Source organism: Macaca mulatta, chromosome 17 (genome assembly GCF_049350105.2).
Source record: "Macaca mulatta isolate MMU2019108-1 chromosome 17, T2T-MMU8v2.0, whole genome shotgun sequence".
NCBI classification, from domain to species: Eukaryota; Metazoa; Chordata; class Mammalia; order Primates; family Cercopithecidae; genus Macaca; species Macaca mulatta.
The window spans coordinates 9,402,916-9,425,771 of record NC_133422.1 but is presented as its reverse complement, the minus strand read 5'-3'; the positions used below and the strand labels follow the sequence as shown (position 1 = coordinate 9,425,771).

Below are 22,856 nucleotides of genomic sequence, written 5' to 3'. Positions count from 1 at the left end.
TGGTGTAAGTGAGGGGGGCGGAGCCCTGCTGCAGGATGTTCACTGCTGATGCAGTGGGAGACCTTTGGGCCTGACCCCTTTCTATGCCAGGCCTTGTCTTTGCTGCTTCTGAGCGGCCAGCTGACTGGAACACAGAAGGGCTGGTCAAAGGCTGCAGGGCAGGCAGCGCCGAGCTGAGACCAGGACTCAAGCTCACTTTGTCTCGGGGCAACATTTGCTGGGTGAGGGCTCTTGGCAGCCCTTCTCCTTCACATGTGAGTTGCCAGATGATGAGTGAACACAACTGCCGCATGCATGTAAAAGGTTAGTTATTGATTATATAGAAAGAGACCGTTGAGAAATACCTCTACATGTTTTGGTTTGCGCCTCTAGAATGGATTCTGTGGTTATTTTGTGTTAATACTCTGCCACTGGCATCAGTGACACCCGATCTTAAAGGTTGAATTTAACTTTTTGAGTAGGTGAAATACTACGTGGTTCATAATGCTTTAAAAAAAAGATTTACAATGCGTTCCTTTCTTCATCCACCTCATCTCCCACCCCCACAGGTAAACTTTCTAATTGTGTGTGTGTGTGTAAGCTTCCAGTTTCTCTCTGTGTAAGCACAAGCAAATGCAGATATGTATATTTTATTCCTTTTTTCTTACACAAAACGCGGCATTCCGTATATATTGTTCTGCACCTTGCGTTCTCGCTTACTAGCATACCCTGCAAATTTTTTTTTAAATCAGGCCCTTGTTCGTTGTTATGGTTGCCCAGGGTCCCGGCACCTGGGTTCTCCTGGGTCGGGGGTAGGTCCTCCTGAGGTCGGGGATAGATCCTCCTGAGGTCGGGTGTAGGTCCTCCTGAGGTCGGGGTAGGTCCTCCTGAGGTCGGGGGTAGGTCCTCCTGAGGTCGGGGATAGGTCCTCCTGAGGTCGGGGATAGGTCCTCCTGAGGTCGGGGATAGATCCTCCTGAGGTCGGGGGTAGGTCCTCCTGAGGTCGGGGGTAGGTCCTCCTGAGGTCGGGTGTAGGTCCTCCTGAGGTCGGGTGTAGGTCCTCCTGAGGTCGGGGGTAGGTCCTCCTGAGGTGAGGGTGCAGTACGAGGAGCAGGTGTGGCAGGGTCACAGTCAGCGGGGCCAGTTTTCGGATGCTCACGCGTGCCTTCACCCATGTTCTGTCACCTGGAGGGTTATCCAGTGTCTCCTGCAACTGTCCTGAGGAGCCAGGGAGGATGCCTTTTGTTTTGCCTCCTTCCTTTGCACTCACCCATCCCCCTTGCTTCCTTCTCTCCGTGCTTTTATTGTTGTGCGTGCTTTACCTGTCTGCGTGAGGAAGACACATTCCAGCCCTTCTTAGTCCTCTTCTGTGAGTTCACCTGTTTCTGGGATTTAATCCTGTATGCAGTTCCCTACACTTTCCACTTGCCCTGAAATGGGAATTTCAGGACCTTTCTAGGTGCCTCTGCCTCGTGGTGGCCTAAAGCTCATCTATCCATGATAGCATTCATTTATATATATTTTTTAATTTTTAAAATTTATTTTAGAGACAGGATTTTGCTGTGTTGTGCAGGCTGGGGTGCAGTGGCACAGGCTGGGGTACAGTGGCACTATCATGGATCAAGGCAGCCTCAAACTCCTGGGCTCAAGCAATCCTCCTGCCTCAGTTTCCCAAGTAGCTGGGACTCTAGTCACATGCCACCACACCCAGCTAATTAGAAAAAAAAAATTTGCACTAACCCAGTCTCACTATGTTGCCCAGGCTGGTCCCTAACTTATGGCCTCAGGTGATTCTCCCGCCTCGGCCTCCCAAAGTGGGCATGCATTTATTTTAATGCAAGGCCATGTTGCTAGCTCTTGATGTCATAGGAGCTGAGTGGGGATCTGGAGGCTTTTCACTGCCTGTCTGTCACCCTGGCCACCACAGGGGACCGAAGTGGGGCCCACAGAAGCCATTTTGACTTTTGAGTCCCCTCCTCTTTTGGCCTCCTCCTCCCCATCTTGAGCCATTTGGTTGTCACCTGTTTTGTCTTCAGCATAGGCCACTGTATAACAGAAGCCGTTAGCCAGGGTGGGAGTGGGCAGCCGGCAGGGCCTGTGGCCTGAGAGGCGAGGGGGTTTGGATGAGGTGGGCACAGCTCCAACCCTTTGCTGTCCTGTGGCTCTGCTGACTTGTCTGTCCTGGGCTGCTTGGGTTTCTAATTTTAGTCATACTCTAACACAACAAACTAAAATTTTGTTTGGCCACAGTTTTTCCTACATCCATCACTTGTACATTTCTGGGGGTTTCCTCTTGTTACTGTTTATGGAACCACAGTAAACCCCACATGTACATGAGCTTTCTCATGCATGTACTTGCAGTGTCTTCATGGCAGTTTCTGTAACTGAGAGATGTGAATATCCTCTAGGAATTAGTAAGGCTTAATCCCTATTAGAAAGTTGGGTCCATCCTATCTGTCTGTCTGTTTTATCAGCCAGTCAGTAAATCCCACTGAAAGCAAAGTTCACCAAATGGGCTGCCCAGCCAACCTGAGGAACGTCAGTGTTGATAGGATTGGGAGCATTCTATAGGGTTCCTCTCTTCATGCTGATGAGGTTTAGGGCAGGTTGTCCTGTGCCGCTGGGCGGCTGTCAGTATGGTTGAGTGGGTGTGACAGGTGGGTGGTGAGCATCCTCTAGGGCTCCAGGCCAGCCAGTGGGACCCTGGCACAGGACAGAAAGCCTGCGGCCCTGCGACTGGCAAAGATGTGGGAGTAGGGGGTGCCCTTCTTGAACCACAAGGAGTGCAGTTGCTTTTTGGGTGGCAGCAGAGGGCCGGATGCAGAAAGCTTAGGGTTACTTGGTGACCAGCAGGGGCTATGTGCCTTCTGACCAGGCGATGGTGGCCAGGGAAGCCACCTGCACTGACAGCGTGGTGCACCCCCAGAACGCGGCATGTGGGGGACTCAGACAGGCCAGGGCTTTGTACATCGCAGAACAGGGGCTTGAAGGACCCCCGACGGGGCCCGGGGAGGGGCCATAGCGCCACACTGAACCTGGGCACCGTGTCTCAGAACGGGTGTCAGATTTATGGGACTGTTTTCTGAATGTTTAAGCAGCCTGCTTCTTCTGGACTACTGGGTTTGTAAACTGTGCTGATTTTGCCTTTGCATTCATCAGTGTAGCAAAGATGTGCTGAGACCCTCCCGTGGGCCAGAGCCCAGCTGTGCCTGGGACCCACACACCTGGCAAAAGCTGCGCCATCCTGGACTCCACCTTGTGCATACAGGCACTTAAGGAATGCCTTTGCTGACAGAGGCTTTTAGTTTAGCCTTAGCTTCTCTGGAATTATTTGTTTGGAGATTGAGTTCCTGGTAAATATGGGACCCGGGTATTTATTCCTGGTAAATATAGGACTGGCTGGCGGCTCTGCATCCTTCCTCCGAGGGTCCTGGGGAGAAGGGTGTGGGGCTGGCCGCGTGGCTGGTTTCTCCCCCATTTCCTGTTGAACTCCTGCCTCATAGTCCCCACGTCTCCCTACCCTAGTCATTGTTTAGAAGGTGCTTCTGGAAAGGGCGATACTCTGCAGCCTTGTGAGCCTGGGCCACGAACATCAGGGAGGCCTGTGCCCACGGAGTCAGCATGCTGTGGCTGGATTCGGTGTCTGAAGCCCAGGGCCTGGCAGCGGTAACAGGGAGGGCTGACTGCCAGGTGCCGCTCGTATCCGGAGATGAGCACAGCTGCTTACGCCAGACTGTGCAGCGAGTGACGTGACATTTGTTTGTGGCTCTTTTTTCTAGTGACACAAAAGAAGGGAAGCCCGGTGTTGGTGGATTCATGCCCTTCGGGTTCTCTGGTGTCCTGTCGGGGGCAGCGACTTGCTTCTATGCCTTCGTGGGCTTTGACTGCATTGCCACCACAGGTATGCCTGCCAGCCCACTGTGGTCCCGGGTCCTCCTGCATCCCGGGCAGACAAGCCAATGCTGCCCATGGCTTGTCATTTCCCTCCTTGCTGGCACGGTCCTGTCGCCACTCTTTCACACATGGGTGACGTGTAGATTTGTACTTTCCTGCCAACCCCTCCCACCCTCAAACCATCATCACATCCCCAAGTGTCAACGCCTGATGGAAGCTGCATCCTGAATGAGGCTAAGGTTCCGCTGTTAGAATGGGATCATAGCTGCGTGGCTGTGGCCTGACTCCTTATCTGAGCATCTTCCGGGAGGAGTGAGGCCATTCACAACATTGTCATCCTGGTGGACTGAACAGGCCAGATTTCCTCTGCCAAAGGAAGCAAGTCTCTTCCTCGGCCGCACCGCCACATTCAAGCCGAGAGCGCTGCTGCAGGGCCGCGGGCTGTCGGCTGTGTCTTCCTGAGCACCACCCCTCCGCTCCCGGAAGCACAGGAGGCCCCAGTGCCACAGGGCCAAGCGCTGGGGGGAGGTTTCCCGTAGTGTTGCGTGGGTTCCCTGGCACTGAGAGGCCTTGGGTGTCACGTGGGCAGATGCGCTGCCTCTTGCTCTGTGCCCTCCTCTGCTAACCCCTTGGTGCTTCTAGGTGAAGAGGTGAAGAACCCACAGAAGGCCATCCCTGTGGGGATCGTGGCGTCCCTCCTGATCTGCTTCATCGCCTACTTCGGGGTGTCGGCCGCCCTCACGCTCATGATGCCCTACTTCTGCCTGGACAATAACAGCCCCCTGCCCGATGCCTTTAAGCACGTGGGCTGGGAAGGCGCCAAGTACGCAGTGGCCGTGGGCTCCCTCTGCGCTCTTTCTGCCAGGTGAGAGGACTTTCTGTGCTGGCTGCTCCTAGGGGTGGAACCACCGCAGGGCTTAGGCTGTAGCAGACCAGGTACAGCCGTGCGAGACACACGTTGGCTGCCAGCATTCTTTACCCTTAAAATAGACCGAGCACCCAACCTAGCCTTGATCATGTGGCTTTCAAACCCTTGTCAATATTCATCATCCCAAGAGTTGTGTTACTGAGATTTTCATCCTGAAGAACCCGAGGCTGGCTTTTCAGCATCATCTGCTTAGCAAGGGACTGGCTCTCTGTCCCTAAATCTGGTCCCTGGAACAGGCTCCCTGTTTGAACACCATAGTTTGGCCCTCAGTTTGGCTGTCATGCAGAAGCTACTTTGAAGAAGGGAATAAATGCCTTTTAATGAGAAACATTTTCACCAATGTATTTCCTCTTAGCCTGTATAAACAGAGCTATTTGGTAAATATTGATTTACCATGGGGAAATCTTCATGAATGCAGTGATGCTTGTATTTTCTGTTTGATTCAGCTAGAAATAATTGCAGGAATAAATACAGTTTTCCATCTGTAAAGACGGTGCTGGGTCTCATGCTAGTGTATGTTAGATAGATGTTCCCTACTCTTTACCTTAACCCTTACTCACAGTGTGTGCTCTTTCTGGGGTTGATTTATTAAATGCCAAGTCTTTTAGCCACAGGCCTCACCCAGCGTGGAGGGATGGCAGCTCTTGGTGAGCTCAGACTCCCTCTCCTCTGTGGTAAACTGAGCATGGATGGATGTGGTGCCTTTATCCCTTATGAGCCAGGTTCACTCACGTGGTTTGCCTCTCCCCATCTAGCCTTCTAGGTTCCATGTTTCCCATGCCTCGGGTTATCTATGCCATGGCTGAGGATGGACTGCTATTTAAATTCTTGGCTAAGGTCAATGATAGGACCAAAACACCAATAATCGCCACACTAGCCTCGGGTGCCATTGCTGGTGAGTACCAGAACTCATTTCACATGTCAATATTTTACCAGTGGAGTCATGACTCCCTAAGGAGGTATCTTGCCTTGTTCTGGTCTGTGAGTAATCTCACCTGGTCTTTTTAACTCCTGGGTTTCATACTTGGAGCCTGGTTCATTGCAAGCTGACTGACCTTTTGACAAAAGACAGAGGATGGGAGAGAATTTTCGAACAGCTTGCACTCTGGTTTTCATCTCATTGGGCAGAGCTTAGAACACACAGTATTCCCCCAAAACCCTTTCCTCCCATTTCTGGACATTTCCCTGAGTAGTCAAGGGCAGGCTGACACCTTCCTGCATGACACAGGCCAAGGGAGACCTCGCCAGCACCTGGAAATTCGGCATCCATTTCTGAATTCTCTGGAAAATAAGTGTCCCTTATGAAATGTGCTGCCTCTTCCCCAGAGAGTATCAAGGGTGCTGCTGATGAAGCCGCTTGCCGCTAAGTTTATACGTAACAGCAGACCCAGTAGAGCTTCATCTTGTCAGATGAGCATCATTGCTGAGAGGATCATTTTGATGGATGACTAATCTGAGCCATGTGGGTGTTCCAGGGCCGTAGATGATGGAAAGGAGAACCCAAAAGGAAGCTCGCGTGCACACTGTACCTGTGGTTTTATGTCTCCTTCTTTCGCGGTTGCATTTCATAGCCCGGAAAGGCAGACGCCAGCCCACTGTACAGATGTAGAAGTGGAGGCCCAGGGAGGTGAAGTGAGGATGTGCACCCAGGACGGTGGAGCGGCCTTGTGATTCCAGGATTGTTTTCATGCCAAAGTAGCCAAGCTCCTTCCAGGGTCTGAGCAGAGCAGTGGGTCTTTTTGGCAAATTGGGGCATGTGATATCAGTCATAGTTTCTAACACAGCAACTTGTCAAGTAGCCATTGGTAAGGCCCTTGACCTTCTTAAATGAATGAATTATTCACTAAGTTTTATTAGCATTCATGCCTTTAGCAAACTGTGCTTAGTTTTGTGGATTAATATTATGTAATAAAACAAACCTATTTTTAAATTATGAAACTTTTTTTTTATGTGATTCTATGTTCTTGAGAGTGACTACAGTGGTCAGATTGAGAGGCACTATACACCAGAATGTGACCAGTATATTTACAGGATTAAGGATTTGGAAATAGTCATTGTTTTCTCAGTCTTTACCCGGAATTTGATCATGTTCAGGACTGGCCTTAATTTCCTTCCCCTGCTGATAGAGGGAGATCAAATCATGCTCTTTGAAGGGACTGTGAAGTACGTGCCATTCACAAAATCCAGGATTTACCCTTTTCATTTGGTGGGAGTGGTAAATAAGTATTTGATTTTCTAAAATCACCTCACATGGAAGAAATTAGTCTCAAGTTTCCCATGAGTAGGAGCATCGGCATCTGTGGCATGCACAGTTGGGTGCTGTTCTGATTATCCAAAAGGCCCTCCCTCATTGCTCTTTAATTTTATGTTTTATTCTCCATTTAAATTTGTTTTAGTTGCAGTGATCTAGAGGGGCTTGAGAGATATTTGTGGAAAAATAATGGTTTTGTGTTTATATTTTAGCTTGTGTTGATTGCATGTGTTTTGAAAATATCCCAAAGCAGATCTAGCCAAGTTGTTTTTTAATGAGTACTTGACATACACACCCACATGCATAGACATGCATACTCTCCCAAAACTCACAAAAGATGTTCAAATAAGGGTGCAGGTTTTCATTCATTTTAAAGGCCAGGGGCACGGTGATAGGGGCTGATACTATATTGTTTAAGAACAGGTCTTCAGATTTCTTCCATGTGAGTGACTTCACATGTGAAGAACTCTGCTCTCCTGCTCGCCTGCCTGGGTTAGGACCCCCTGTGATTCCCCCCAGAGCACCAGACCTGCCCTTCTTTATCATCCAGCACTGTTGCCCACTGATGCCTGTGTCTTGGTGGGGTACACTCGGAAGGCTGGGGCCTGTGGTCTGCCCTGTTCAATAGTGAGTGCCTAGAACCCAGTGATGGGCACATTCTCACCAGAGCTGGATGGATGGAAGATGGGTAGATGGATACATGCTGAATGGATGGACGGGTGGATGGGATGGATGAATGGATGGATGGATAGATGGATGGATGAGATGGATGGAAGATGGGTAGATGGATAGATGCTGAATGGATGGACGGGTGGATGGGATGGATGGATGGATAGATAGATGGATGAGATGGATGGAAGATGGGTAGATGGATAGATGCTGAATGGATGGACGGGTGGATGGGATGGATGAATGGATGGATGGATAGATAGATGGATGGAAGATGGGCAGATGGATGAGATGGATTGATGGATGGTGAGTGGATGAATGAAAGATGGGTGGATAGATGGATTGATGGAGAATGGATGGATCGATGGGATGGATGCACATGAGTCTGTGAATCAGCATGGTCTAGAGGAAGACACACAGGACTCAGAGTCATAAGAACCTAGTTCACATCCTTATACCTATGCTTATGAGCTGTGTGATCTTAGATAAGTCTCCTAACCTGTGTGAATGTTAACATCTGTAATGTAAGGATGGCTTACAAAGTTGCCATTAAAATCACAAGAGCGAAGGTATTCTCTATACAAATGTTAATGATTATTACTGTCTATTGACTGTGTCTGTGATTTAATCACAAGCTTAAAGGGAAGCTTGACTTTAATCAAGCTTAAAGTGGGAGTAAAAGCAGCCCCCTTCGCTGCCCTGGATGGTAGGTGGTGGTGGTCCTGGTTGTCTGTGCATGCAGATAGCCATCCACAGATCCTGGTGTCTGTCTCTTCCCAGCTGTGATGGCCTTCCTCTTTGACCTGAAGGACTTGGTGGACCTCATGTCCATTGGCACTCTCCTGGCTTACTCGTTGGTGGCTGCCTGTGTGTTGGTCTTACGGTATGTATGGCTTTTTGGGGTTTCATGACAGAATGCAGATGCACCTGGTAGCCTTTTCACAGTTCCGCTATGGTTTATGTGATGAATGAAACTTTTAGGTTGGTGATGGCTCCAATGGGAGCTGCCAAGGAGAGGGGAGGACCTGGGTTGAGAGCCCAGTTAGGAGGACGTCCTTGGCAAGAGTTGGGTGGCCCCTCACCCCCCTCTATCGTGTGCCCTCATTTTTATGGCTAGATGTTGGGTGGATAGAAATAGATTCTCGGCCCAACTATTAGGCCAGGATCCTGGGATCAGAATTTTTGAAGACTGATTGCAACTTGGTTCAGATTCTTGGGACAGAGAGGATTGAGGGCTGCCCTGGTAGGAGTTAGGGAAACCCAAGGCCTGTGAAACCCAGGTCAGCGTAATGCTTCTGAAGCTTCGTTGCACTCTGGCTGGAGGAATGAATCCCATTACGTGGCATGGGGTGCCCTAGGTTGATGTTCAGGGACACTGTGGAGTCGGCTTGTTGTGGCCTGGTTGGGGCCAGGCAAGCCTCTCGCAGTCGCAGTAAAGCTGCTTTGGGCCTGGGCTTGGTGCCTCGGTGTTCTCACCTGCCCCAGCGCCCACTCCCAAAGCGCATCCCTGGGCAGCTGGCATCCTGAGAACCGGTGCTCATGGAGACACTCAGCACTGGTCTGCCCTCAAGAGCCTGCTCCTTTCTTTTCAGGGATTCCCACCTGCCAGGCCATTGATTGCATCTCCAAGGTGCTCAGCAGCCGATGCACATAAAGCCCGAGCTGAGCCTCAGCAGAAGCTCTGTAGAATCAGCTAAGACTATTGGGGACCCCTTATTCTTCCCAACAGGCCCAACGCTAGAAGATTCTCTGAGGTCTCCCACTTTCTTAATTGACTGAGTGGTGCTGCACAAGCGAATCCGTACAAAAATGGTTAATATCTTTATACTCCCTCTTAGAATTGATCATATGCAAAATAATTCATACAGCACTCTGCTTTTCAAAGCTGGTGGAAAAGATGTGCACTCTGTTCACTTTGGGTGGGAAGATAAGGCACCTCATTCAGAACGGATGCTCCACTGGCAGGTAACTCATGTCTTGGAAATCATGCTGCAGGCTCGGCCCTCCGACCAGCCGCACAGAATTACTTACTCCGAGGTACTTGGAGTTTTAAAATAAATTGATCCAATTAAGGCACGCAAACAGAATTTCTCAAATCCATCAGCCTGCAGCCGCATTTCTCTGGCTCTCTGTGCCAAATAGGATCCTGGCGTTACTGCTTTCTATTTCTCTCCTTCCTTTTTGCTCCCTACAGCAGTAATTTTGTGGGAAGTGGCCTAATATCTTTAGCATCTGAGGGCCACTGCCACTTCTCAGAGCAAGAGAGATCTCTCAGGGTATTCCTCTGGGCTGCTCATGGTGGAGGTCATGTCACCCCGAAGCAGAGACCGTGGGGGATGTTCCCCAGAAGCAACAGTGGGAGGTGGTGGTCCCGGTCTCTCCTCGTCTGTCTACAACGCAGCATCTGACTATATCCTTCCCATTTTATACCTTGTGTCCCGGGCAGCTAACTTTGGAGGCTTATTGAGAACTTGAGTTGGTGCATGTCCTTTTGCTTGAAGCGGATGATGGTGGTCACACAATACCTTTCTTTCCAGGTATCAGCCAGAGCAACCTAACCTGGTATACCAGATGGCCAGTACTTCTGACGAGTTAGATCAAGCAGACCAAAATGAGCTGGCCAGCAGCAATGATTCCCAGCTGGGCTTTTTACCAGAGGCAGAGCTGTTCTCTCTGAAAACCATACTCTCGCCCAAAAACATGGAGCCTTCCAAAATCTCCGGGCTCATTGTGAACATTTCAACCAGCCTCATAGGTAAGAGCTAGCCCTTCCCTGGGGCCTTGCTTGTTGGCATTGCATGGTGTCTAGGCAGTGGAGCTAGAGTTGGGGGAAGGTGCCAGAGAAGATGAGCATCTGTCTCGCTCCTAGACTGGGACATAGTTGCTCTGTGCTAACTGAAGTTGATGCCTTCGGAAATGGAGCCTCTCTCGCCACAAGTTGAGGGGAGAGCAGCGGATGCCAGTGGGAAATTGAGAAATGGTTGAGTTGCAGCTCGCTCTGTCTCTTCCTTCCCCCTTAGCTGTTCTCATCATCACCTTCTGCATTGTGACGGTGCTTGGAAGGGAGGCTCTCACAAAAGGGGCGCTGTGGGCAGTCTTTATGCTCGCAGGATCTGCCCTCCTCTGTGCCGTGGTCACGGGTGTCATCTGGAGGCAGCCCGAGAGCAAGACCAAGCTCTCATTTAAGGTGAGCAGCTCGGCCTGGGGAAGGAACCCTGGCACACAGACCCTGGCCCTCCTGCTGCCGGGCTAGCCTTGTGTGGGCTCAGCCGGGCCTGGGTGCTCCTGAGGAAGGTTTTTGTCAGCCAGCTTCAGGTAATATGGGGCAGGGGCACTGAAGGCACACAGAGGACCAGACCCTGGAAGGGGAGGCAGCAGCCCTCCTCCGCTGGACGTTTCCCTGAGTAGTCAAGGGCAGGCTGACACCTTCCTGCATGACACAGGCCAAGGGAGACCTCGCCAGTACCTGGAGGTTCGGCATCCATTTCTGAATTGTCTGGAAAACAAGCGTTCCTGATGGTCAGTGTTTTGTGAAATGTGCTGCCTCTTCCCCAGAGAGTATCAAGGGTGCTGCTGATGAAGCCGCTTGCCCCTAAGTGTATATATAATAGCAGACCCCGTGGAGCAGTCCCTCCGGGGCGGTGCGACACTTCTCGTAAATGTCTGCTCAGGTTGATCGCATGAGTTTTCCAAGCCTCAGAGATGGGCAAGGCCTCTGCATTTTTAGATTACAGAAATACTAAAAAATGTTGTTGACCTGAGAGGTAAAGTGGAGGTCTGTCTTCTAGTCCTTTCTTTAGCGGGAGAATCGCAACAGAGGAAAATTAGAATGGAGCTCACTTGGCCATTCCGAGCTTAGAACCAAATCTCCACCTACTAAGATTGACCCTTGGGTGTGTTTGTGTGTGTGTTTGGGTGCGGGGTGTGTGTTGGGTGGGGGTGGGGGTGGGCGCTCCCTCTCTCTTCCCCACGCTCGCCCGACAGTCCCCGTCACTCTCAGGTGTGCTGCCTTTTGCTAGACAGTTTTACTGAACTGTTGGAACCGGCGCCACTGCCGTGGACTGACACCGCCTCCTGTCTCTGCAGGTTCCCTTCCTGCCAGTGCTCCCCGTCCTGAGCATCTTTGTGAACGTCTATCTCATGATGCAGCTGGACCAGGGCACCTGGGTGCGGTTTGCCGTGTGGATGCTGATAGGTATGTGATGCTGCCGCCAGCATCTCTCGGGAGCCTCCCTTGTTTCAGATTTCATAACAGAATGACGCACATGCAGTCAGCAGCTTTCTCGAAGATGATGCTGAATCCCTGGTAGGCTGAGTCCTCTCCTCCCTGTTAGATACTTTTTGTTTTCATTGCCTCTTGCCCAAACTATTTATTCCATTGGGCAAGACCTTGGTATTCACAGGAACAAAGTGATGAGTCTGCTACAGATAAGGTACCAGTTATTTTCACCCCGGACAGGAAAGTCTGGCCTGTGCCTCCCGGCCCCCCGCCTGCCCAGCACCAGATTGGCATGGGCAGTAGGCCCAGGCAGGGGTGGGTGTCATGGGCTCTCTGTGATGGCATCGTCTTTGTGGAAGGGAGAGTGCTTTGGAGCCTATGGGAGATGCCACTGGGCTAAGGGGCTCCCACATGAGATAGATCACCAGGGGTGGGTGCAGCCTGTAGGGCCAGCTGAGTCCCACCCCTCTGGACGTCTGGCCCAGGGGCTGGAGGGGAGCGACTCATTTCCTTCCCTTCAGCATCCGAGTCGTCGTGCTGATAGCCAGGAGAGTGGCCCTGGCCGTTGCCCCTCAGGACCATGTCCCTACAGCCTCGCGGCCCCGAGTTTGCATGCTGCGGGCAGGTGGCTGCTGCCTCATCTCCCAGGACCCTCGAGGGGTGCTTTTCCTCCAGGAAGTACTTGGCGGCCTGTTGTCTGCTGGCACCGGGGGGGGGGGTGTCCTCATTCTCTGCAAATCCAGCCCATATCTAGTTAGACAGACGTCTCCTAGAGCCTTTCTGAGAAAAAACTGCTCACAGCCCACTGGCCAGTTCCTCAAGGCCTGGTGAAGGCGAGGCTGCCTCTTCCCAGCATCCCTGTCGAAGCCCCTGTGTTTGGGAGCCTGAGCTCCTTTCCTGGGCGCTGGGTGGCTGAGTCCTTGCTTTCAGGCCTCTTTACTGTGTCGGCCACACAAGGTGGCCCCAATTACCTGGGGCCATCTGGCCACGTTCCCTGGGCAGGTGGTTAGAAGCGTAGGTCCTGGACCCACCCCGGAGTCCTGGGCACAGGAACAGACTGTGGACTCCTGTGTGAAGTCCGTTCCCGGGGCTCGGTGGCTCCTGCAGTCTGATGGTCAGTTACGTGGAGGAAACGGGCAGTGGGACCGTCCAGGCTGAGAGCCTGGAGACCTCCAGCGCCTGCGGGAAACCCCATCTCCATAGTGCACATTCCCGATACTCTCGTGGCCTCAGGGGGCATCAGGGGGTTAAGCTGAAGGACCCGACGGCTTCGGGTGGCCCTGGCCCAGCTGCTCTGTCTGCTCAGGAAATGCTGCAGCATGAGGCCGTCCAGAGGAATGTGGGGCTTTGCCAGATGTCGCAGTGGCCTTCGTGTGGCAGCTGCTCCAGATGTGGAAAGGTCACAAGGGCTGCTGGCTGCGGGCTCATGCCAGGCAGGGGCAGGCTGCCTGAGCGGGTTTGCTGCGGGGCTGCCCTGGGCTCCCAGCCCTGCCTGCGGTGGTGCAGCCAGCGCTCTGTTCACACCCGTCTCTGCTGTCGGCCCGCAGGCTTCATCATCTACTTTGGCTACGGCCTGTGGCACAGCGAGGAGGCGTCCCTGGATGCTGACCAAGCAAGGACTCCTGACGGCAACTTGGACCAGTGCAAGTGACACACAGCCCCGCCCCCCGGAAGTGGCAGCAGCTCCGAGGGACGCCCCCAGAGGACCGGGAGGCACCCCCCGCTCCCCACCAGTGCAACAGAAACCACCTGCATCCACACCCTCACTGCAGCTGAAGGTGCAATTACTTGAACTGCAGCCCCAGCCCACCCTCGGCTCTGCAGCCGGCTCTCCAGGTCCTGGTCACCTCCAGACAGCTGCTTGGCTGGGGCCACTAGGCTGCAGCCGGCCACTGTGTCTCCTCACTTCTCTGAACAAACAGTTCCTCCCCTATCAGCTCAGCCCGGATCTGCCACAGCCTCAGGCAGAACGGAGGTCACCTTCTCTCCTTATCTTGGGAACCAGGCCTTCCTCCCCGGGGACTGTTCTGGGATTGAAATTGTGCATACTCCAAACTTTCGCAGCCATCTTCCCGCTCAGCCCCAGACACCCAGCAATCAAGCCAGATGAGTACCACAAAACAGTGTGTCCCCAGCAGCTCCCCACCCTCAGAGCCAAACGACAGTAGTGTGCTTAAAAAGGAAAATCAGGCCTGTTGTCCTTCTCCCGTTGCGTTCAGATGGGTCATTAGGGCTGGACCTCGCCTGCCCCTCAGCTTCTCAGGGCTTTGCCCTGACACCATGACTGGCTGGTCAGTGGGGCTGGGGGCAGCTGGTTCCTCTCAAATGAGGAAGAAGGGATCGCTCCCATTAGGGCCTGCTCTGCTTATGCATGTGTGTGCACACGTGTGTAAACCAGGGACCTTCCTCAGCTCGTGGCCTCCAGGCCTGGGCCAGTTCTTGCTGCTCCTGCCGTCTTCTCTGACTGGCTGTGTCCTGAGTAACTGGAACATGAGACTGTATCTGCAGGACTGGCCTCACGGCGGCCGAGTTAGAAGCGTGTTTCCTGTGCGTCGCCGCCGTTCGCTCAGTCTTACCCTCCCATGCTTTGGAGCCAGTCTGGTGGCTCTTGGAAAGTTCTCAAGGTTGGTGGCAGCTCAGTGCGGGTTTAGGACATGTCGGGGGCATGCGTTTCTGGCCCTGACATGAGCTGTCTGGCCTCTCTGTGACGTGATGAAATTGAAATCAATCTGCAGTCCATGAAATTGTGACTCACTCCCCCAGATTAAGTTAGGGCATAACATGAACGTGGAAATGACCACGTCATCACCCCGGTGGCTGGCGTATTGCTGAGATGTGTGGTTCGTAGGGGAGATGATTTCCAGGCATATTGCTGTCCCTTTTGTGTATCTGTCATCCGGATGCTTCGTACCCCACGCCTCCACAAGTGGGACAGACCCGAGCATCCGCCCCGCCCCCATAGCTACAATGCACTCCACCCCGGCCTGTCTTGCCTGGGTCGGGGCCTGCGGCCAACACCATTTCACGCACACTCCTTGTAGATGGAAGCCAGAGGAAACCTGAACGTGGGTGGAGCATTCCATTGAGAGTCGACTTCAGGAGACAGAAGGCCCATGCTGATGGGGCAGGGAAAGGGAGGTAGGCATTTTGGACGCCAGGGGAAATGGAAATGTTGCTTTCAAAACTTAGTTTCCTTTCCATTTCTTCCTAGTCTGGCCTTTGATACAAATCTGGTAGAAGCCTGATAAATTGAGGGCACTTGTGTCCTCCCTGTGCCCCCAGAAGATTCTCGGAGAGAAGTGCAAGAATTTGTGAACACGCCAGTGGAGGGCAGGTGGGCAGCCATGGGCTGGGCCTCCGTATCAGGCCTGCTCACTTTGCTGGGAGCTTTATTCTGATGTCATTTTGAATGGTCCAGAGGGAGCATCAAAAGAGCCCAAAGCTCCGATTTCCAAAGAGAGGTATTGACATTTATATAGATTGGTGCTGTAACATATTTTGATAAATACTAACTTATTTTGTTGGGGTTTTGGTTGTCTCTTGTCTTAGGACCTGGTAGTTATTTGCTTGATTTTTTTTTTCCGTTATTTTCTACATAAGCAAAGAGAACTCAAGGGATAGACAGTCTCCAAGAAAAGTGAAGTGGTAGGAGAGAATTGCTTTTTTTTGTTTTTTTCTTTTTCTCTAGTTTTTCTTTCTGGCTGAAATTTCTGTGAAGACAGCACCCAATAGACTATGTAGAGTTGACATTTGACGTTTCAGTGGGCGCCGTGAATCATTCTGTAGATTGAGAAGGTGTGTCTCCCCTGCTCCGTCTCATGAGGGCTCACTGACAGCTGGGAGTCTGTGGCCTTCCTCACGCAGAGGCCTTAAAGCTCGATGCGGAAGCACGCCTAGGCTCGGCAGGGATGGGACCCCCCCGCGCCCCCTCCTTAGAGGACGGGCTTCCTGGTTAGGAAAGGACACGTGGAGGTGCCTTGCATAATAGTTCACTGGTCACCGTGCTTTTATGAGTAGTTTTTTGTGCAGTTGCCAGGGGGTTTCTCTGCTGTGTGCGAGGGGAGTAATTTAAGCAATGGTGTCTGGAGTAAGCCTCACAATTTTAATAGACTTTTTTCTTATCACATCCCTCAGTTCTTTCCCTGAAATAAAAATACAAGCAAACCCATTGATAGTTTCACATCTCTTAGTTCCCTTGCCCAAACAAGAATATTCTTAGTTCCGCTGGCCAGGATTTTCCTACATAGTCAGAACTTACACATTACTAGAGGCACACCCGCCAAGGGAGTATGGTGTCTACTTTTATCTGTGCACCAGCCACAAATAAATACCCTCATTGGAAAGACCCATATGTGATGGGTAAACATCCCTTCCTGTCTGCCACAACCCCCGTGACTGCCCTGCATGTGTTCATGACCTCTGAAGGCCCGAATTCATGAAGCAGGAAACCCAGCAGATCCCCAGCCCGCCTGCCTCAGGACCTCTGCTGAAGACAGGGATGAAGAGGGTCTCCAGGGAGGCAGCGGGGGCCTTGTTGGCGGCTGGCTCAGGAGCCGGCTTACAGGAGGGCAGCTCTGCAGTGGGGAGGAGCGCCGTCCGGAGGAGACCAGGCCTCTGCATGCCCCCCACTCTGCTTACCATCCCTGCTCACACCCCCTTGGCCAAGGCTTTGTGCAGCGGATTTAATTTTCCAAATGAAGAGGACAGAGTGATAGATGCATTTTCCCCAGGCTGTCTCGGAAAGGTCGCTAAATGTATACTGTTAGAATTGCTGAGATCTCCCCCCACTTTTGGTTTTTGCAGCAGCAAAAACTCTCTCTCCACTGCAACTTCTTTTCTCTCAGGCAGCCAGCTCCCTGGTCCCTTGTGCTGACTGTAGTACAGGGGCCAAGAGCTGATACGAAGCCAGGGGTGACTGCAGGACGGTGGGCTCAGTGGGCTTCTCCACCTACCCCAGTCGCCAAGGCCCTGACGCACTCCCTCCTGCGCCGTCAGCACATCCATGTGCACAGCTGGAAGGGTGCATGGCCCGCCCACCTTTGTCCAGACGGGTGGAAATCTGATGATGCCAGCTCCTCCCTGCCGTGCCCCTGCCGCGAGCAGGCATTGTGAACTGGCTGGTGTTCGCAGTCCCACGTGGTGTGGCCTCCAGCCCAACCCATGGTGGAGACTGGAGACAGAGCAATGAGTCCTGGTGGGGGGCACGTGGACATGCCCCACAGGGGCCTCACCCAGGCTTATAGGCAAGGTCCTGGGCACTGCGTGACGCAGCATTCACTGCTAACGCAAGCCCGCCTGGCTCTGTGCCAGGGCCCCTCTTCTGATTCACACGTCGCATTTTTACGCAGACCCTTCCTTCTTAATAAAAGCTGACAGTTCTGTTGGCACCCAAGAACCCACACCGTGAAGACAGGGAGTGAGGGGCCTTTGTGCCCAAGCCCAGCACAGCTGTGTTCTGGGGTGCGTGAGAGGCATGTTTGTGTCCGTGCGCTGCTGGTCTCCTAACACAGTTCCGAGGACGGGGAAATTGCTGGGTGGCGGGGCTGTGAGGCTCGTATGTGGAACTGCTGCAGAGTTCGCCGGCAGACGGATCTGGATATATGTTATGTATAATTGTTATGTGTAATTTAAGATATATCTGTTTGCCATCGTCATAAGATTATATGTAAGACTCTTAAGGGAGAGGGAGATGTACATTCTGCCAGGCTCCTGTGGACTTTGTTTGAGTCATGAAATTGATTACTGTTGATCCAGTGGTGCGAGAAGCTACACTCCATGTGTCATCACGCTTATGACTCCTAATGGATTTTTAAGGCAAAAAATGCCAGCCGACTCCATCTTCACCCCTCAATTCCTCGAGTCCAGCCTTTCTGTGCCAGTGCATCCCTGAGCCACAATGCTCTCGCCATCGGGACCCGGCTGGGCCTGGAGTCTCGGGGCACAGTTACCATGGAGCCCTCCTGGGTCATTCTACAAATGTGCTGAGTGCCAGCTGAAAGCCCCACAGGAGATGGAGTGCCTTGGCCAAGCTTAAAGAGAAGATTTTCTCAGGGTATTTATTAGTGTGTCCAGCAGGGTCAGGAAGCAGGGATGGAAAGATGCATTCAGACTGTTAATTTATTAACAAGGCAAATGGTTTTGTGTTTCTTGATGACAAGCTATTAAGTTTGGGACTTATTTTCCCATTTGAGAAGTTATAATATATATTTAAGATAAGTTTCCTGCTTAAGTTGTGCCTTTCAGCTTCAATGAGTTTAAGGAGCACTAAGGGTAATGATACCAATGAGGGTTGGTTTATTATCAAACCTGAATAGCTGTGGTTTCTCCGGTAAATGTTTTCTTCTACTGAACATGGAGCCATTATTAAGAGTTGTATGTTTTTTATTATGTACATTTGTATATTTTTTTGCTTGTTTGATGTTCTATTTTTCTAATAGTTTTCTTAGAGTTTCTTAAAGTTGTGATACTAGATTTAGATTCCGATGCTAACTGCAAATCAGGTTGGTCTCTGCTGGGTCTCTCCTGCTTTTATTTTCCTTTAAGGACAAGTGTAGTTGTCGTCCACCACCTTTCAAAACATGTGAAACTGCCCTGCCTCCCCTTTTTGCTAACAACCCTGTGTACATTGACAACTTCTTTTATGTTGTAAAATCAAACTATTTTGTGGTACATTATCTCGCGCTTCCGCAAATTCTAATAAATTCTGTGGCTTCCATGTGCACGGCGTGATCTCAAGAATCCTGGCGGGTCTCTGCTGGGACCCAGGCGTGGGTCCAGATCCCGCTCTGCTTCCCCACAGCCCATGACTTTAGTCCCATCTTCTCTTTCCTGTAGCCATTTGGGGGAAATCTTTATTCCAACAATTTGAGCCTCAACCAGAGAATCCCTTGAGCCCCCATTTTGGATGCTCTGATACTGTCTGCAGATTTATTTGGCTTTGGGGCCACAGATGTCTTCTTTCCAACCAAGCTGTTGGGGTAAAGCAGCTCAGAGGCTGTCAGTTGTCAGGCATTTGCGGAAAGACTTGGTCTCCGGCAACAAACCGCCCTCGCCCATTGCCACCGCAGCCTGTGCTGGCCTGCACACACACACCATCCTGACACACCCCATCCTGACACACACACCATCCTGACACCCCATCCTGACACCATCCTGACACACACCCCATCCTGACACACACACACCATCCTGACACACACACCATCCTGACACACCCCATCCTGACACACCCCATCCTGACACACACCCCATCCTGACACACACACACCATCCTGACACACCCCATCCTGACACACACCATCCTGACACACCCCATCCTGACACACCCCATCCTGACACACACACTATCCTGACACACCCCATCCTGACACACACCATCCTGACACACACCATCCTGACACACCCCATCCTGACACACACCATCCTGACACACCCCATCCTGACACACACACACCATCCTGACACACCCCATCCTGACACACACCATCCTGACACCCCATCCTGACACACCCCATCCTGACACACACACTATCCTGACACACCCCATCCTGACACACACCCCATCCTGACACACACACCCCATCCTGACACACACACCCCATCCTGACACCCCATCCTGACACACCCCATCCTGACACACACCCCATCCTGACACACACCCCATCCTGACACACCCCATCCTGACACACCCCATCCTCACACACACCATCCTGACACCCCATCCTGACACACACCCCATCCTGACACACACCATCCTGACACACACCATCCTCACACACACCATCCTGACACACCCCATCCTGACACCCCATCCTGACACACACCCCATCCTGACACACACACACCATCCTGACACACCCCATCCTGTTGGAGCAGAGTGTATGCAGGGCAGAGGGGCTGTGGGGAGTGTAGCTATCCTGGTAATTGTTACTCTCTCACTCCCTCAACTCCCTTGAGAAAGGATCCATTTTTTTGCACTGGAGGCAAATGTAGTCAAGTGGGTCTTAATTCCCAGACAGTAAAAGGCAGGGATTCACAGCGGCTCTACCAGAAGATCTGCTGCCCGGAAGATAAGGTTTGACCTTTGAGTTTTGTCAGCTGATGGATGGTGCTGAAAGCAGATACCCAGGGAGCTGTGCGGAGGGGAGGGCAGGCAAGCTGCTCTCCTGGCCCCAGAGTGCCTGTGATCTGGAATGTGTGACGAGCATCTGCACCTGAGAGCATCATGCACATTTCGTGTTCCTTGGCCACACAGAAAGCCAGACCACAGAGCTTGCCCGGTGGGGAAGCAAGACTGCGCAGCGTGCCCCTGGGACACAGGGTGGGCGTGGTCTCTGGCCCAGCGTAATTACTGCGGGAGGTTCTGCTGATGCAGAAGCTGATTCACAAAAGGGGCCAGCTTCGCAAAGCGGCCCAGAGAGCCTGATAGATTCCAGAATTGGGAAATAAGCACGGGACATACCTTGTTCCTGGATTTTTGTATGTGTCCTGTAGGAAGGCGACCTCTGGTCCCTAAGGATGACTTTGAGCCAAGTGCAAGGTGGACCCCAGTTCCTGCAGCGCCACACTGCCACCTAGTGGCTACTGCTTGGTGCCGCACAGGCAGCTTGAAAAGGCCATGCCAAGTCTTCCAGCAGTTTCTTCGAAAACCCTGACCGGTGGGGCGATGCCAGGCTGGAGGCTTGAGGGGCACCACCTGGAGAAAGTTTTCCCTTGCACAGTTTGGTTATGAAGCACCTCTGGTCATTCAAAAGCTGCCCCCAAACAGCATTCGCAGCAACAAGGAAGCCTGTGGAGCCATGGCCTGGGGTGCTAGCCTGGCTTCCAACCCAGCTTTCAGCCCAGCCCTTACACCACACAGACCTGGGCAGGGTCTGAGGCTGCAGCGGGGAGGGCTGAAACCAACTACAGGTAATCAATCCCATCAAGCCCTGTTCAAAGGGAACACCAGTGTTACCAAATGAAGCCTGTCCACTCAGCCATAAATACAGCCATTTAGAAAACACAATGTGAAGAGAAGTCTTCAGGAATGAAACAGGCAATATGTCTGCAGATGAGGAGAACAGCTTTTTGGCTTTTGGTGTGGCCAAGCACTTAATCCCAGTGGATTGGGACAGTGGGGAAGAAAAAGCTGTGCTGGGTGGGACTTTGCCATGGATGCTTTTAAATTCTACTCCTTAAAACAATGCACCTGAGTGCCAACCGATTCAGAACCGCTGTTCCCACAGTGCAGGAGGGACGAAGCCCAGTGCCTGCTGTGTGAATTTGGTGGTGCAGTCATGTGAGAAGCCGCTATGCAGAGCCAGCAGCTGCGTGGCAGGGGCTCTCTTCGTGTCTGTGGTGTGAGTGCCTTAGAGGGAGAAGGCATGGGCACCCAGGAGGTCTGTACACACTCAAGGGGCAGGGCCACCTGAGCTCAGAGCTGCAGGGCCTCCCGACCCTGCCTAGCTCTGGCCCTGGAAAAAACTTCCCGACGTAGTGAGCGAGAAAGATTGGCCTGCATCACGCTGCAGTGAGTGACCCACGCCTGGCCGTCAGAAACACCAGATGTCTGTCTTGGTTGTATTTTATGAGGTTTGGGGCAAGAAGTTTGAGAGATGCAGGCTGGCTCACAAAAATGTATTTAGCAAATTTAATTTAAGTGAATTAACATGCTCTGTCTTAACCACCAGAATGACTTACCAGCCTTCGGGATTTTGGGGGGGGGGGGGAGGTGTGTGTATTTAAGCATTTGACAGACTCACGTGGGCAGGATCCTCACCGCTTGGTGGTCATGGATGAGGTGATGGTGCAATCCCGGTCATTGCCCAAAGCGTACACACTGGTGCAGCAATGGCTTTGAGACCATCCTTCAACTCCAGTCGCAGGTGGAAAGCTGTCCAACCATTTGGTTTCCACCTGTGCTTAACTCCATAACTCTTTTCTTGCTAGGGGGATACAAGTCTCCCACGCAGGGAGAGCCAAGCTCTCAAGGCTCCTTGGCACAGAGGAGGTCAGTGAGTGAGTTGACTTCCAGAGTCTCCTCTGCCTACTGCAAATTGGCCATGGAAGGGGCCACCATTCTTCACGGACAGTGGAAAGCTGGCTCTAATCTCACCACCTGCTCATGTGGGTGGCTGGCACCCATTTGCTCCTTTGTTATGTGGAGGTGCTGCCATCTGCCTTGTTTACCGCATAAGGTGGGTAAGGACAAGGGGAGGGGGTCATTAGGAAAGTGAAGGGTGCTCAAGATACCCCAGAAGAAACAAACGGGTTAGGACACGTGGCCAGGTAGATTATTAATAACTAGATTGCCATCGATACCCTGGGAGGCCTGGATGACCCAGAGGTGGCCCTGGGATGTTTCCTGTGAGGTCCCGAAGGGAATTGTGTGTCCTCTACAAAGGGCCTGTCATTCAGTACTTGTTCAGGAGGGACTCGCTGATCTCCCTAAAATAGCTGCCACTCCCACACACCCTGCAAAACCACCACAGGGAACCTGCGAGCCCAGCTCTCTCCCTTGTGACCAGTGCCAGGCACCTGTGGGACACTCTGAGGTCCAGCTGGCGAAACCAGCTGCAGCCCAAACTGAAGGCCATCGGGATGGGGGGAGCAAGCACTTTCAGGTTGAAATGAATGAATGACCTTTTGTGTTCTCTTTCCAGCCAACTCCAGCACACCCCAGCCTTGCAGAGCAGAGGCACTGCGCTCCCACGTCCAGGGGAGGGGCTGCTCAAGCCCCCAGGCTGGAAGGGTGGGCGCAGGGACCTGAGACCTGCTGAGTCAGGGGAGAGGGGGTCTCTAGACTTCTCGCATGGACGATCACCCAATCCCAGCACACACAGAAAAGGGGTCCAGCCTGCAAATGCCACCCCCCACCTTGCCTCCCTGCCTGGAATCCCCAGCCTGAGAGGGACAGGACTCCAGTTAAATCAAGT

The 22,856-nt window shown here is 52.3% G+C and overlaps 2 protein-coding genes across 19 annotated transcripts in view; both read left to right on the top strand.

The window, feature by feature from the left end:
- The window catches only part of SLC7A1 (solute carrier family 7 member 1), a 106,329-nt gene extending 87,674 nt beyond the window's left edge, over positions 1-18,655 (top strand). For 8 of the 15 annotated variants that reach the window (XM_077973643.1, XM_077973645.1, XM_077973644.1 and 5 more), the window contains 8 exons: positions 3,759-3,880; positions 4,516-4,738; positions 5,557-5,696; positions 8,502-8,604; positions 10,259-10,476; positions 10,742-10,908; positions 11,808-11,916; positions 13,488-18,655. In XM_077973643.1, coding sequence (XP_077829769.1) covers positions 3,759-3,880; positions 4,516-4,738; positions 5,557-5,696; positions 8,502-8,604; positions 10,259-10,476; positions 10,742-10,908; positions 11,808-11,916; positions 13,488-13,591 — 1,186 coding nt within the window. In that variant the 3' untranslated portion in view covers positions 13,592-18,655. 15 annotated transcript variants of the gene reach the window in all.
- LOC114673599 (uncharacterized) overlaps positions 1-22,856 on the top strand; it is a 185,106-nt gene that overhangs the window by 139,498 nt on the left and 22,752 nt on the right. Inside the window, exon 1 of one of the 4 annotated variants that reach the window (XM_077974145.1) lies at positions 22,408-22,854. The exons of the other annotated variants lie outside the window; for them this stretch is intronic. Coding sequence (XP_077830271.1) covers positions 22,555-22,854 — 300 coding nt within the window. The 5' untranslated portion in view covers positions 22,408-22,554. Of the gene's footprint in view, positions 1-22,407; positions 22,855-22,856 lie in introns of those variants that run through there. 4 annotated transcript variants of the gene reach the window in all.